This window comes from Cnephaeus nilssonii (genome assembly GCF_951640355.1).
Source record: "Cnephaeus nilssonii genome assembly, chromosome: 5".
NCBI lineage: Eukaryota > Metazoa > Chordata > Mammalia > Chiroptera > Vespertilionidae > Cnephaeus > Cnephaeus nilssonii.
In genome coordinates this window covers 74,672,964-74,689,188 of record NC_137076.1, presented here as the reverse complement: position 1 = coordinate 74,689,188, position 16,225 = coordinate 74,672,964, and the positions used below count along the sequence as shown (strand labels likewise).

At 37.2% G+C, this 16,225-nt stretch overlaps 1 protein-coding gene across 2 annotated transcripts in view; it reads left to right on the top strand.

Moving 5' to 3' along the window:
• Nucleotides 1-16,225, top strand: part of AFF4 (ALF transcription elongation factor 4) — an 86,568-nt gene that overhangs the window by 50,333 nt on the left and 20,010 nt on the right. For both annotated transcript variants that reach the window (XM_079771068.1, XM_079771069.1), the window contains 8 exons: nt 4,046-4,082; nt 5,572-5,620; nt 8,344-8,398; nt 9,050-9,087; nt 9,197-9,359; nt 10,059-10,976; nt 13,660-13,748; nt 15,052-15,292. In XM_079771068.1, the coding sequence (XP_079627194.1) occupies nt 4,046-4,082; nt 5,572-5,620; nt 8,344-8,398; nt 9,050-9,087; nt 9,197-9,359; nt 10,059-10,976; nt 13,660-13,748; nt 15,052-15,292 (1,590 nt within the window). The remainder of the gene's footprint in view (nt 1-4,045; nt 4,083-5,571; nt 5,621-8,343; nt 8,399-9,049; nt 9,088-9,196; nt 9,360-10,058; nt 10,977-13,659; nt 13,749-15,051; nt 15,293-16,225) is intronic.

The window sequence follows — 16,225 nt, the reverse complement described above, 5'->3', positions numbered from 1 at the left end:
GACTGTGCCTGTCTTAGGTTGTTCCTTCCCTGAGGAATCTTACCCATCTCTGGCTAACCAGCCATCCTCCGGGGCTAAACAGGGTGATGTGAGGTTCAGTTCTGTCTCCTTGGTACCCTATGTCCCCGTGGCCTCCACGCCCAGCACCTGCCTTGGGATCCCCTCGCCTGCTGGCGGGGTCCCAGCACTGATCACATATCTTGGGGAACCCGGGTTTCTTCTCCAGAGAGGGCTCAGTTCGCCCCACTGGGCGAGAGGCAGATCCATGGTACCAGTCATCACGAGGCTTCAACCTCAACATGAACAGAAAACTCAGGCAACAGCTGTGCTCACATCAATTTTTAAAAAAAGGAAAAATACGAGAGTAATGATGTCACATACTAAGACTTGAACTTTAGAAAGTTTAGCTAGAGGCTGTAGTTGAGTGAAGAAGAAAGACTGGAGTCAGGTAGATCCATTAGGTAGCCATTGTAGATGAGAACCTGAATGAAATCTTGGCATGGAGAGGAGATAGTGTTACATTTAGTAGATGTTTTGAAGATAGAATCCAGTAGTACTTGGTGACTAACTAGCTATTGTGGGACGTGAGGGAAAGGTGTCAGAAATTACTTAAAAGCTTGGGCTATTAATTTTTAGACAACTTATCAGGTAAATTAGCAGTTCAAGGGAATGGAGGATTCTTTTCATTTTTTAAAATATATTGTTAATTTCAGAGAGAAAGTGAGAGGGAGAGATAGAAACATCAATGGTGAGAGAGAATCATAGATCAGCTGCCACCTGCATGCACCTCACCAGGGCAAGCCCACAACCTGGACTTGTGCCCTAACTAGGAATCGAATTGAACTGTGACCTCCTGGTTCATAGGTTAACACTCAACCACTTAGCCACACTGGTTGGACAATTCTTTTCATTTTTTACACAGTTCATAGGAGTGACCTTCTGGACACTGCTTTATTTATAAGTTTTTATAATAACTTTATTGAGATATAATTCACATACCATGCAATTCACCCATTTTAAGTATATAATTAAATGGTTTTGAGTATATTTACAGACATTAACTACAACCATCACTACAATTTCAGAACATTTTCATCACCCAAAAAAGAAATTCTCTACTCTTTAGCTATTACCTCCTTTGCTTCTGTCCCCTGCCAGCTCTATACAAGCACTAATCTATTCTATCTCGAGATTTTCCTTTTCTGGACATTTCATGTAAATGGAATTATACCATATGTGGTCTTTTGCACCTGGATTCTTTCACCTAGCAAAATGTTTTCAAGGTTCTTCCAAGTTGTAGCATGTATCAGTACTTCATTCCTTTTTATGGCCAAATAATATTTTATTGTATAATTTATATCACGGTTTGTATACATTCATCAGTTGAAGGACATCTAAATTGTTTCAAACTTTTGGCTGTTATGAATAATGTTACTGTAAACATTTGGGTACAAGTTTTTGTGTGGTCATGTTTTCATTTTGCTTGCTTATATGGTAACTCTATATTTAATCATTTAAGGAACTACCAGAATGTTTCCCACAGCAGCTAGCTACACCATTTTACATTTCCACTAGGCTTTCAGTTTCTCCATATCCTTGACAACACTTCTTATCTGTCTTTGTGATTCTAGTCATCCTAGTGAGTATGAAGTGGTATCTATTGCATTGTGGGTTTGTTTTGTATTTCTCCTGATGAAAAATGATATCAAACAACATCTTTTCATGTGCTTACTGGCCATCTGTATATCTTCCTTGGAGAAATATATAGTATATTCAGATCCTTTGCCCATTTTTCAATTCAGTTGTCTTTTAAAATATATATATATAATTTCCATTTTATTTTTTCCCAGATAATTTTTCTTTTGGTCTTTAAGGGCTTAGCTCCTTACATGGGCCTTGGTGGAGGTCGTGGGGCAGCACTCGCAAGTTTAAATTGGTGTGTGGGTGTTTGGTTCTTCTGGGTTTCACGAGACTGATTCCTGACTACCTTGCTATGAATGGCACAATTCACACAGTAATATAGTTTTACATACAGCTTGGGAAGCACATAGGCATCAAAGATACTTGCTTTGGAAATGTCCCTAGCAGCTATGGCCTCTCCTGTATTTTGAACGACTAACTTCTTTTAAATTTAATTACTTTTTAAAATATATTTTTATTTGATTTCAGAGAGGAAGAGAGAGATAGCACATCAGTGATAGAGAATCACTGATCAGCTGCCTCCTGCACACCCCACACTGGGGATCGAGCCCACAACTCGGGCATATGGCCTGACTGGGAATCAAACCGTGACCTCTTGGTTCATAGGTTAATTCTCAACCACTGAGTCATCCTAACTGAATGAGGAACTTCGTAATGGCCTGGTCCTTAGGCGTGTATCAGTGCAGTTACTGCCATGAATAGGCTGCACATGCCTGTGGCCTTTTTTGGCATGACTATTGTTCCTTCTATTCTTGGTCATCTTGGAAGTGAGGACCCAAGAGAGTTAGATTATTTGTATCTTTACCATTAAGGGGTAAGAGCTCTTTATATATTGTAGATATCAGTCTCATCAGATAATATAATTTGCAAATATTTTCTCCTCATTCTGTGGGTTGTCTTGCACTTTCTTGATAGTGTCTTTTAAAGCACAAAAGTTCTTAATTTTGATGAAGTCTTATTTATCTGTTTGTTTTGTGTCTTGTTATCATATGTAAGGATTCTTTGCCAAATCTAAAGTCATTAAGATTTGGCACTACATTATCTTCTAATCTAAGAGTTTTGTAGTTTTAGTGCTTAAATTTAGATCTTTGATTCAATTTATTTTTCTTAATATTATCTGAAGTAAGCGTCTTACTTCATTTTTTTGCATATGACTGTTCAGTTGTCCCAGCACCATTTGTTGAAAAGATTCTTCTTTCACCATTAGGTGGTCTTGGTACCCTTCTTGAATATCAGTTGACCACAGATGTAGGTTTATAACTTTTTTTAATAGCAAAACTATATTTTAGGTTTCATACAGTTTGGATTTTTCTTTCACAGATAATTATGTCATTAAAGGAAGATTGTGCTTATTTAATTTATTTTTTTAAAGATATGTTTTTATTGATTTCAGAGGAAGGGAAGTGGAGAGATAGAAACATCAATGATAAGAAAGAATCATTAATCGGCTGCCTCCTACACGCCCCCTACTGGGGATCGAGCCCACAACCTATATGCTCCAACCAGGAATTGAGCTGTGATCTCTTGGTTCATAGGTTGATGCTCAACCACCTAGCCACAACGGCTGGGCAATTGTGCTTATTTTAAATAGGCATTTAGGGATGTTTATGTGATTTCAGTACCATATGGTGTACTCCAGACTTAACCTAGAAAAATGGACAATTTACACATGCGAGACAGCTATTCTGATTGTAAAAGTTGAGTTTGGAAACTCGTGTTTCAATGATAGTGACATTTTGGCTTTCTTTTTACTGGTGCTTCCTGAGTACTGGGCACTGTGTGAGTATAGGGCATATAAATAAGTATATAACAGTTTCTTCAAGTTGCTAATTGTAAGATTCTGGAAGCAGAGAGAGGAAGGGAGTAAAATTACATGGGAATGCCATGTAGGGTATTTTTAGTCTGTAAAAGTGGTATATTTTGAGATTGTATAGGTTGTACAGCTATTTTCACCCTAGTATACAGTTTTTGGTATTACCTTTTTAAAAAGAAAAAAATTAAACACTTTCTTAAGATCAAGAATCTTAAATTATTTGCTTTTCCAGGCCTCTAAATTAGGATATGAGTACTATGGATGCTGCTGAAAAGAAATGAATGATAAATAAACACTATTAGGTTGCTTTTTGTATTAAGCTCTGGGAAAGTTCATTATTGACTACGAAATTGCTGAGGCCGATCAGATGGAATCATTAAATTCTTTTGTGTTTCTTTTATGTATTCTTGGGAACTCAACATACTTTTTCATTGAGTTAGCTGGAATTGAATAATTTAATTTGAAGCATTTTTCACTAATAAAACTTTTCCATATAATGTTACTATATAATTCATATCCCATTTATTATAGGAGACTCAGCAGTCCAACTTTGGCCCTGGAGAACAAAGTGAGTATTTCTTTTACTTTTGGCTTTCTTGAACTTTTCCTTGCTCATTCATAGTCACAGCATATATTGCTTTAATAATTTTTTGCATATCTTATCCAAATTTTGTCATCTGATGATTAGTAATGGGTTCAACTGAATCTTGATATGCTTAAAAAATGAAGAATTATAGATCATTGGAGATCAAAACTTTTTATTATTAAGTACTTGAACTACAAAGTTCATGAATTCAATTTGATTGACACTTTATAAAACCAAGAGCCATTCTGTCTTTCCATCTTCTTCATGAAGATACTTGGTTCTATGATAGTAAAATTCCATGGGGTCACTCTAGCTTACAATGGCTCTTCTCCTATTTGTATTTTTATTTATTCTTTTTGTCTGGGAAGAAAGTCTGCTGTCTGCTACACAATCCCCCTCCACCTCCTCTCCCTTGGCCTCTCAGAGGAACTTGAGAGGAAGATAGCCTTAGGGAATTCAAGCATGTTCCCAAGATCTGATGGCTGGTGGTAAGGTTAGGGTAAGGTCAGGAACTGTAGCAAATGTCTAGGCTTCATTATATAGTTCTGTAACAAAACTAAGATTCTCTTTGTCAAGAGCAATACCTTCTTAAGTAAGATAGATTTATACTGGTAATAAGCTATTTTGGGAGCTAAAAATATGGAACTTTTGATACTTATTGTGTTACCTTTAGTGATCTTAAAGTCGAAACTAGATGACTATCCCTTTTAATGTTAACAAAGTTTATGTATCTATTTCTTACTTCAGCATTAAAGCTGTAGTTATAGGAAAAAGGGACCTGACATTGTGAATATATAGAAAATAAAGCAGAAAATTTACATTTTCTCTCTTAAAACCTTTTAAGAATATCTCATTCTTAGTTCTACCCCCCCCCCAACCCCCATTGTCTCTCCCCAAAACTAACTATTGGCAAATGGTATCATAAGCTGCACCTACTCTTTATTACCTGTGTTGTTCACTTAATCTTTTTTAGAGCTGTTTTTGTATCAGTATAAAGCTCTAGTTCATTCTTTTTAGCATTAAAATTGTGTTTATATTGTATGAAAGTACCATAATTTGTTTAACTAGTCCCTTCTTGAGGGACATTTGTTTCCAGATTTTGCTGTTACAAACTATACTATAATAAACATCCATGTGTGTGTTTATATTTATGTATTTCTCCAGATATACGTGTAAAGTAAATTTCTTTTATCATAATTGCTAAGTCAGTGGATATGTGCATTTAACAGTATTGATTAGATATTATCATATTGTCCTCCAAAAAGATTGCATGAGTTTATAGTTCTACCAACAGCATATGAGCATGTCTATTTCCACTATCTCATATTATTGGACTTCAAAGTGTTACAAATTTGATGAATGAAGAATTATATCTTGTCATTTTGATTTATATTTCCTTGAGGGTATTTTGATATTTTACATTTAAATAGCCCTAGTTTAGTTGATGATTTCTGCCTTCTTTTTATTCTAGAAAGATATAATCCTTCTTCTAAAACCTCAAATGGGCATCAGTCTAAATCGTAAGTTTATTGCTTAATAAGTTTAATGTTTGTCTTTTTTGCTAAATGTCTACATGTAGTATGTGGATATTTAGAACAATACTTAGAAATATGTACTTAATCTTTTAAGGCAGGGGTCGGCAAACTTTTATGTAAAGGGCCAGAGAGTGAAATATTTAGGCATTTAGGTTTTAAGGTCCAGATGGTCTCCATCTCAACTATTCATCTCTGCCATCATAGCATGAAAGCTGCCATAAATCATGGGTGTTGATGAACGTAGTCCATGGCTGCATTCCATAAAACTTACTTTATAAATAGGTGGTGTTCTGAATTTGGTTTGTGGGCCATAGTTTGCTTACCTCTGCTCTGAGATTACAGGTTTTAATTCCATCTCTTAGGGATGTGTGTATTTGTGTTGAGTGTGTGCTGATAATTTGTTTTGTTTTTTTTAATATATTTTATTGATTTTTCACAGAGAGGAAGAGAGAGGGATAGAGAGTTAGAAACATCGATGAGAGAGAAACATCGATTAGCTGCCTCTTGCACACCCCCTACTGGGGATGTGCCCGCAACAAAGGTACATGCCCTTGACCGGAATCGAACCCAGGACCTTTCAGTCCGCAGGCCGACGCTCTATCCACTGAGCCAAACCGGTTTCGGTGATAATTTGTTTTTAATAAAGAAGACATTTAAAAAGAAAGGATTCTTCTCAGTAGGCTCTCTATTTAACCTCTAAATGTAGCATATTAAAACAATATAGTTTGTATTGTTACTAAGTTTCCCTACTTTCATTTTGTAGGCAGAACCTGGAGAAAACATCAAAATTTAATAGGGTAGTATATTAGATGATAATAAATTCCAGAATTACTCCTTCAGTCGAGGGCCTGTGCTGGGGGTGGGAGTGGCCGGGGAGAGGTCAATGGGGGGAAAGGGTGACTTATGTAGTACTTTAAACAATAAAGAATTTAAATTAAAAAAAAAAAAATGAACTCCTGAATTCCTGAGACCACAAGTCATTTGAGTGAATAAAAGAAAGTTCTAAAAAAAAAGAAAAGAAAAGAAAGTTCTAAAGAAACTGCGGCCAGAAATAGTGTCAGCTTTATGCCATAACCACAATCTATACTAATAATCTCAGCCTCTTCAGATGACCATAAATGAGACCTGAGTGAGAATGAAAATATATAAATGCAACAAGTCCCACTTCACTGCTGAAGAATTCAAATTATATTCCTACTTATCATATTTTTTCATATGCAAAGAACTAATGGGGCTTACCATATATGTGCATGTCACTTTGGTTACTGAGGGAAAAGCAAGCAGGACCTTGAGTAGTCTGGTAAAAGCTTTGACATATTCACATGTGAATAGGTTCATTGAGCTGCATTATTAAATCATAAAGGCTGAGGAGAATTCAAAGTAAGTTATTTGCTTACAGGAAATCAGTCATAAAAATGCACTAAGCCCTTGTCCAAAAGAAAACTTTTTTTCTGTCCCACTTAATTGGGCCAGCCTTAAAACACTTAATTCTATTATCATTTGGTTACTTTGTTTCTATGTAATTTTTGTATGTGATAATCAGAATTTGGGGTCAGATTTAGAAACTCATGTTAAGCTTTGAGGGGAAAGTGTAAGTAGTTATTAGAGTAAAAAAATTTTCTCCCACTGATTGGAGACTACCATGAAATTTTAAGAAGAAAAGTAATGGAACTACTAGTAATGAGAAATTAAAACTTTTTCCAGTTGTAGTTCTCCCTAATCTTTGTATTATTTTTTCCTCTTCTGTAAAAAGACAAGGAATTTTCTATGGTCTGTTACTCACGTTTTAAATTTTTTTTTAATATATTGATTTCAGAGAGGAAGAGAGAGGGAGAGAGAGATAGAAACATCAATGATGAGAATAATAGATCGGCTGCCTCTTGCACACCTCACACGGGGGATCAAGCCTGCAACCTGGGCATGTGCCCTGACTGGGAATCAAACTGTGACCTGGTTCATAGGTTGACGCTCAACCACTGAGCTATGGCAGCTGGGCTCAGTTTTTAATTTTAATTTTGATGTTATGGCCTTAAGAAAAATGTCTTTTTGTTTTCTAAATTTATTTGAATTTTGATCAAGGAAGATTTGGAACCTAGAGTTTATTTTTAACATATACATGGTCATTTTTATGGTATAGCCAAGTTTCTTACCCATAATCGTTACTTCTATACAGGACACTCATCTTTCATAGTAAACTAGAACTTTGACTTTTGTGTTCTGGTTTACACAATTACCCAATTGTACAAATCTCTTTATAGAACATTAGGGACAATGAAAGAGAATTGCTGGTGCTTTTATTTTATCTTCCTTCTTTTTAGTAGCTATATCTCTCTAGTGGACTATTGGGTATGAATATGATAATTTATTTTAATAATTAATGTGTGTATGCAATTAGAGAAAAATTAGAGATAACAAAAGTGAGTATAAGAGTTTCTAGAAGGTGGCTTTTGTTTAATTAGAAAAGAAAAATGAATATATTACTTATGGTAAAGTAGGAGTTTCTGAAATTTTAAATTTCTCAATTGTTACTCTGAATATGAACAGAGTAACAGACAGAATAAGACTTACTGTTTCTTTTCTTTGTTTTTCAATTGACTATTTGGCTACCACAGTGATTATTTGTAGAATTCTTAGTAGATATTTAATACTCTGGTATGCCATGATAAACTGTTCCAAAAATAATAACCCTTTCTGCCTTTTCCCTCTAGTATGTTAAAAGATGACTTAAAGCTAAGCAGCAGTGAAGACAGTGATGGGGAACAGGTGTGTCTACTACTACATGATTTTGCCAGTCTCATACAGTATTTGTTTTCATTGTTTTTTTTAAATAAGAATTCTAATTGAAAAATACATTTATGATCCAGTTATTTAAAATAAGTTAATTCCTGCTTTCCAACATTGGAATGTTGTACTTTTCTGCTCTGTCTTTACACCTCCATTAAAAAAAAAAATTTTTTTTTTTTAAATTCTCACCCAAGGACATACTTTTATTGATTTTTAGAGGAGAAACATCCATCCATTGCCTCCACATACGCTCCCCAACCTGGGATCGAACCTGAAACCTAGGCATGTGCTCTGACCGGGAATCAAACCTGAAACCTTTTGGTGTGTGAAACCGTGTTCCAACCAAAGGAATCACCGGCCAGGGCAAAAATTGGCTTTTTCTTAATACTTACCAGGGATCAGAATATACTCATGAAGCATGAGATTGTTGACAAGAACTATTAACAAAGCTTTTCCTCTTATCCTGGCAATTAGTTATTTTTAGTTTAAAACAGTATGTTGTGTTAAGTAAACATTGATGCATACATTAGAGAAACCAGTTTTTTAATGAAACATTCAGATATTGTTCACATTAAGTAGATGGAGTGCTGTTTTTTCGTTCATGGATTTCTTCTCATGTTTTAATTTTAGGATTGTGACAAGACAATGCCAAGGAGTACACCAGGAAGGTAGGCATTCTTTTATTTTTTAAAATTAGTTGCCAGATTTGAATGTTTTCCTGTTGTCATTGTAAAAAAGAAAAGAAACGTTTGGTCATTTATGTTTTATCTCTTTTAGTAACTCTGAACCTTCACACCATAATAGTGAAGGAGCAGATAACTCCAGGGATGATTCTAGCAGCCACAGTGGATCTGAAAGCAGCTCTGGATCTGACTCAGAGAGTGAAAGTAGTTCCAGTGACAGTGAGGCAAATGAGCCATCTCAGAGTGCATCTCCTGAGGTGAGAGGGAGGCAGGGGTACCTTCCATAGGCCCTCTTAAGGCCCCTGGTGATGCCTGTTGAAACCTGACTCAAATATAAAAGGTGAAGGAAAGAAGGTTATATATTCTGACAAAAAGAAATTGAACTATCTTGTAGGAAAACTTAGTACTTCAGTTTTCTTGTTATTTGAATAAACATTTGGTCTAGTTAGGAACTACTTGAGGTCATATTTCAGGTCATGAAAATATTAAATTTTTTTTTGTTTGGTCTTTATTTTTGTGTCTTCACATGTTAATTTATATTATGTAGTCATTGTAGATAAAAAGAGTCTTATAGTATAAGACTGTACTATAGGTTGCTAGTATAAGATTATCAACTATAGGTTGATAAAATGTGATTTAAAATCTCTGTTGGTACCTACATCATTTGTTTACTTTCTAGTTATTATATCGTCTTTTAAAATTTTGCATTTAAAGATGGATTCCTGATAGGAATACTTAGTATTTAAAGGCTATATTATAATTCAGCTTATATCTTCTCACTCAGGTGATTAGATGTGATAGTCAATATTCAGCCCTTTGCCTTGGTTCACATAGAACTATGAAAAAACAAATAATCTTTGAGGCATTAGCCATAGTGTTTTTCCTCTTCCTGAGATTGTAAAGGCAGGAAAAGCTTCAGTATAGGAAAAAAGCATTCTTATTTCTCTGTTTTTCAGCCTGAACCACCACCAACAAACAAATGGCAACTTGATAACTGGTTGAATAAAGTGAACCCACATAAAGTGTCACCAGCTTCTTCTGTGGACAGTAACATCCCATCATCTCAAGGCTATAAAAAGGAAGGCCGAGAACAGGGCACTGGGAATAGCTACACTGACCCAGGTGGACCTAAAGAAACAAGTTCTGCTACTCCTGGACGAGATTCTAAAACTGCTCAAAAGGGATCAGAAAGTGGGCGTGGGAGGCAGAAGTCTCCTGCACAGAGTGACAGTACAACACAGAGGAGAACTGTAGGCAAAAAACAACCCAAAAAGACCGAGAAGACGGCTGCTGAAGAGCCCCGAGGAGGCTTGAAGATAGAAAGCGAAACCCCCGTAGACATGGCTACCAGCATGCCCTCCAGCAGACACAAAGCAGCCACCAAAGGCTCAAGGAAACCCAACATAAAAAAGGAGTCCAAATCTTCCCCTCGCCCTTCAGCAGAGAAAAAGAAATATAAGTCAACTAGTAAATCTTCCCAGAAATCAAGGGAAATCATAGAAACAGATACCTCATCCTCAGATTCGGATGAAAGCGAGAGCCTTCCTCCTTCCTCACAAACTCCTAAGTACCCTGAGAGTAATAGGACTCCCGTTAAACCCTCCTCAGTGGAGGAAGAAGATAGCTTTTTCCGGCAACGAATGTTCTCTCCTATGGAAGAGAAGGAACTTCTTTCACCCCTTAGTGAGCCTGATGATAGGTATCCACTTATTGTGAAGATTGACCTGAATCTCTTGACTAGAATACCAGGAAAGCCTTACAAAGAAACAGAGCCACCGAAGGGGGAAAAGAAAAATGTGCCAGAGAAGCACACAAGAGAGGCTCAGAAACCAGCCTCAGAAAAAGTTTCCAATAAAGGCAAGAGGAAACATAAGGTTTGTAAAGAGTTTTGTTGTTGTTTTTGTTTTTCAACATCAGAATCTGAAATGCAGTGGAAATCTCAGCCAAAAATGACTAGTTGAGTCATAGCTATGAGAGAACTAGAGGTTAACCCAAGGCCCAGCTGAGGCTACAGATAGAACAGTCTTCTAAGGACCACTGTGCCTCTGCCTGTCTCCTTTTGGAAAGCAGCATAGTTTCTAATTAGGTCAGAAATGAACCAGTCCAGAGTGTGCTGGCCAGTGTGGAGGTGAGAGTGAAGCAGAGATTGCAAACTGGCCTTCACAGGGTCCTTCAAGTTTTGGTTTGAAATGTCTTTAGTTGGGATATGTACTCTCCAGGTTGTCACACTTCTCTCTTATACACAGACCAAGTTGCGTCTTTTAAATTACTAATTCCAGCTAAAACATTGTCTTACCGATTTTGACACATCCTTAAGAATTTCACCAATCCACTGTACGTAACTCTGCCCAGCTCTTTTCCCTTTTCAAACACCCATATCTGCAAGTTCAGAACTAAAAACATCTGCTGGCACATAGCTCTCTAAATACTTCCAAGATAATTTGGATTTAGAAATGAAGCTTGGTGTATATATTTAAGGTCAGCTTTTTTTAGACCCAGGAAATGTGAAAACTCACAGTGTCTATGATTGGAGGATAATAGACATATAATGGGAAGAGTTGAACAACTTACATGTGTAATGGAGGTTCTTTGAGAAAAACAGCCTAATCTTTTCAGTTCTCGTGAGGAATTTTTCAGTTCTAGTTAGGAATTTTTAGAGGAAAGCAAATTTTAATAATCTGTTTTGAAGAATAGTGTAATTTCCTGATACATAGATGTGAATATGGTTATAAAAGACTAAAAGCATGAGCAGGTGAACAGATAGGTACCAGATGGTCTCAGAACAATACTCCAATCGCAGTTGACCTTGAGAATTTCATGTAGGAGGATAGAAGAATACAGCATTTTTAATATTTTTTTCTGCACCCAACATTCCATTTTTAATTTTTTAATATTTTATTTTATTGTTTAAAGTATTACAAATAGTAGTACATATGTCTCCTTCCCCCACCTCCCTCATTGACCTTCCCCCGGCCTCCCCTACCCCCCACATTTTCTTAAAATGAAGTGAATTAGAGGTTTTTTCTCTCTTTTTCTTAAAACCACAGTACTGTGTGCATGATGAGATATATTTGGACAAATTAGAATAATACTTGTGTCTGCTTTTTTTTTTGTATCTTCATAAGTTGAAGATATTTTAAAATTTGAATTTCTAGAAAACTGGAATTTCAGTACTATAGCTAATGATTTCCGTTATTGTAGTGTAGGGAAGTTTTATTCAACTAGTAAGCTGCTTAGGGCTGCTGGCCTCAATAGTTCATAGCCTTGAATTGTTAGATATGATTATGGGGTTTAATTCATGAAGTAAGAGCTTGTATATGATAGGCTCTACTTTTTACAAAGCTAATATATTGAATAAAAATATGGTCCTTTTATGCTTAACACATAATATATGTTCTTTATAAGATTTTTAAATGTTTAAAATATAGTAGAGAAAATGAAGGCCCTTTTTATTATATATACATACACACACACATACACACACACACACACACACATATATGTGTGTGTGTGTGTGTGTGTGTGTGTGTGTGTGTGTGTTTTTAGTGATTTGAGAGAGAGAGAAAGGAGGAAGGAGAGAGAGAAAGAGGGAGAGAAACATCGATCAGTTGCTTCCCATATGCATCCTGTCTGGGGACTGAACCCAAAACCTGGGTATGTGCCCAGACAAGGAATTGAATGAACTGGAAACCTTTTGGCGCATGGGAGGACACTCAGTCAACTGAGCCACATCAGCCTTTTTTACTCTTTTGCTTAAAACTATATTATTTACAAGAAAATATCCCCTTCCTCTAAAAGGAGTACCCCATATCTCCTCCCCTCCCTTAAATCTCACTTTTATATATTCCTCCCAAGTTTTCTATATCAATACTTGTAAGTCAGCCCTGGCCCTGTAGGGCTGTGGAGGAGGCAGCTGATCAATTACTATTATTATTCTCTCTCAATTTTTCCCTCTCTTTCCCTTCTCTGAAATCAATAAAAATATATTTAAAAATAAATAAAATAAAAATGTTATGCTAAGGGAGCCAGATACAAAAATGGCACCAATTTATGATTTCATTTATATGAACTGTTTAGAATATGCAAATTCATAAAGACAAAATGTATAGATTAATGATTGCTAGTATCTGGAAATGGAGACAATAGGGAGTGACTGCTGATGGGTACAGGGTGACTTTTTTAAGATGATGAAAATGGTTTAAAATTTGTTGTTGCCCTGGTTGTACAACTCTGTGAATATACTAAAAGCCATTGAATTGTGTGCTTTTAAAGATTGAATTTTATGGTATGTGAATTATATCTTAATTTTAATTTCACACACCATCCCCCCACCCCAAAAGACTACAGGAAATTTGTTTTAATATTTGGGCTCTGTTTATCTAAAATAGGAGACTACTACTGAGCCTTAAAACCTACTTCACTAAACATTGTTTAAATGAATTATTGTACTTTACATTTGTCCTCTTACTGAAGTTTTTCAGGGATAAACTGTTTGGGGGTGACTAGTTCTGGAATCTGTAAAGTTCAAACCTAGCAGCTCTTTCTGTTTTCATCCAGAATGAAGATGATAACCGAGCCAATGACAGCAAGAAACCCAAAACAGAGGACAAGAATTTAGCAGGCCACAAGCCACCCAGCAACAGAGAGTATGTCACTAAAACATGTTACATGTGTGTTAATATATGTACGTAATTTGCTATTGGGCTTCCTAACATGCTCTTAGAATGTTCCTTTTAGCAAGTATATATCGTATACATGTATACATATAACATACACCAAATAGTGGGAGCTTTTGCTTTTAGCTAACAGGGATGGAAAGCATTTAAGGTTTATTCAGTTTTTTCTCTGCTCTTTTTTAGTGGAGTTAGGGGTGAGTATAGTAAGAAAGTAAAGCTTTACAACTTTCTGGCTAGATAAGTTTATCTGTAACTTGCAAGAGACTAATTGGTAATTCACGAGCATTAATATCTTCATTCACCATCCATCTTTTTGTTGTTATTCAACTAGTATTTATTGACTACTTGTTGTATGGCAGACCAAGGGTTAGGCATCCTCCTATATAATAAAGAGGTAATATGCAAATTAACCCTCACACCCTCACAAGATGGCTGCCTATGACCAGGCCGGCAGGGGGGTTAATGAGGGGCGACCAAACAACTGAACAGCAGGCTGCGTGGGGCAACCAGGCCAGCGGGGACGGCGGGGGGGGGGGGGGCAGTTGGGGGTGACCAGGCTGGTGGGGGGGCAGTTACGGGCGACCAGGCCGGCAGAGGGGAGCAGTTGGGGGCAACCAGGCTGGCAGGGGGGACAGTAAGAGGTGATCAGGCTGGCGGGGGGGCCAGTTAGGCGCAACCAGACCGGTGGGGGGGGCGTGCAGTTGAGGGCAATTAGGCTGGCAGAGGGGCAGTGAGAGGCAACTAGGCTGGCGGGGGGGGCAGTTGGGGGCAACCAGGCTGCAGGGGGGGCAGTAAGGGGTGACCAGGCCAGCAGGGAGGGTCAGTTAGGGGCGACCAGGCTGGCGGTGGGGGGCAGTTAGGGGTGACCAGGTAGGCAGGCAGGTGAGCGATTAGGAGCCAGCGGTCCAGGATTGTGAGAGGGATGTCCAACTGCCGGTTTAGGCCCGATCCCTGGGATCGGGCCTAAACCGGCAGTCAAACATCCCCCGAGGGGTCCCGGATTGGAAAGGGTGCAGGCTGGGCTGAGGGAACCTCCCCCCACCCCCAGCACGAATTTCATGCACTGAGCCTCTAGTTGGTATATAACCATGACAGGGGAAAGCTAGACAAGATGCACGCACTCATGACATTTAGAGATTTGTTTTGCAAAAACCATATGTCCTAGTTATCTCATAGATAACAGCAAATTTGTCTTAAAAGCAAAGAGAAATGAAAAAACTCCATTGCCCCTATTACTGTGTGGAGAAATGAGGGCATTTGTTTGGTTTGGCAGGTCATCTAAACAGAGTGTGGCAAAAGAAAAAGATTTGTTGCCTTCTCCTGCTGGGCCTGTTCCTTCAAAAGATCCAAAAACGGAGCATGGATCTCGAAAGAGGACCATTAGTCAGTCTTCTTCCTTAAAGTCAAGTAATAACAGCAACAAGGAGAATAGTGGCAGCAGCAAAAACAGTTCCTCCACGTCAAAGCAGAAGAAAACTGAAGGGAAGACTTCCAGTAGCTCTAAGGAGGCCAAGGTAAGACACTGGGGGCCTTAGTCTTGAAAATCATTTTCATTGCCATGTGACTTCTCCGAGGTGACGCTGTACTTTGAAAATTTTGTAAACGTCTCATTAAATTTATAGATCTGTGCATTTTTAATCTGAGAGTGTCATGTTCTTGATAATAAACTAATGCAGTGATCTAAGACCATGAAAGCAGCAAGTCAGCTGGCTACATGCCTAGTAATTAAGATAGAAAACCATAATTGGAAGAGTTGGTTGTGGGAAAACAGTTGATTATGATCGAATTATAAATAGTTCCATTTGCTTCTCTATGGTTTGAAATTGGCTTCAGGTTTTTAAAAATTGGATTTCATAAGCAAGTTATACTACATAAAATTACAAAGCAACCATTTGGCTTTGACTTGTGAAGAAGAAAAAAAATTCTTTAACTGAGCTAACACTGGAATTATTTCTAAAGCATGATCATATGTAGGGGAATATTAATGTATGTGGATGGAAATTAATGCAGTTTTGAAAAAGCTTCTTTGATCTATCACCCTCAATGCAAATAAATAAAAATCTTTATTTGCATTGCTTTCTAAATTGTTCTGATCCAGGAGCAAACTCTATGACAAAATTAAGAAAATACCTATATTTTTAAGAATATAATTCACTGTATTATTTGTAACTTAAGTAGCAAAGGTTTGAGAGTTGAAAAATTAGATGAAGGCAGTTAGTCCTGTTCATTAAATGTGGTAATTAAGTCTTTTAAATTGAAGTAATTTAAATTGTGAACACAGTGTCTCAAATGGAAATTTACAGAAGGCCTTTTCTCTGGCTGGGCACCTTTCTGTAGTAGTTTAGAGTTACTCCTAGTATCCTCTGGAACCCGAGTGTCCTGTTGGCTTCCTTCACTGCTCAGATCTCTACTAACCTGCTTTTTGGCTCTTTCTTCATTTCTTCTCC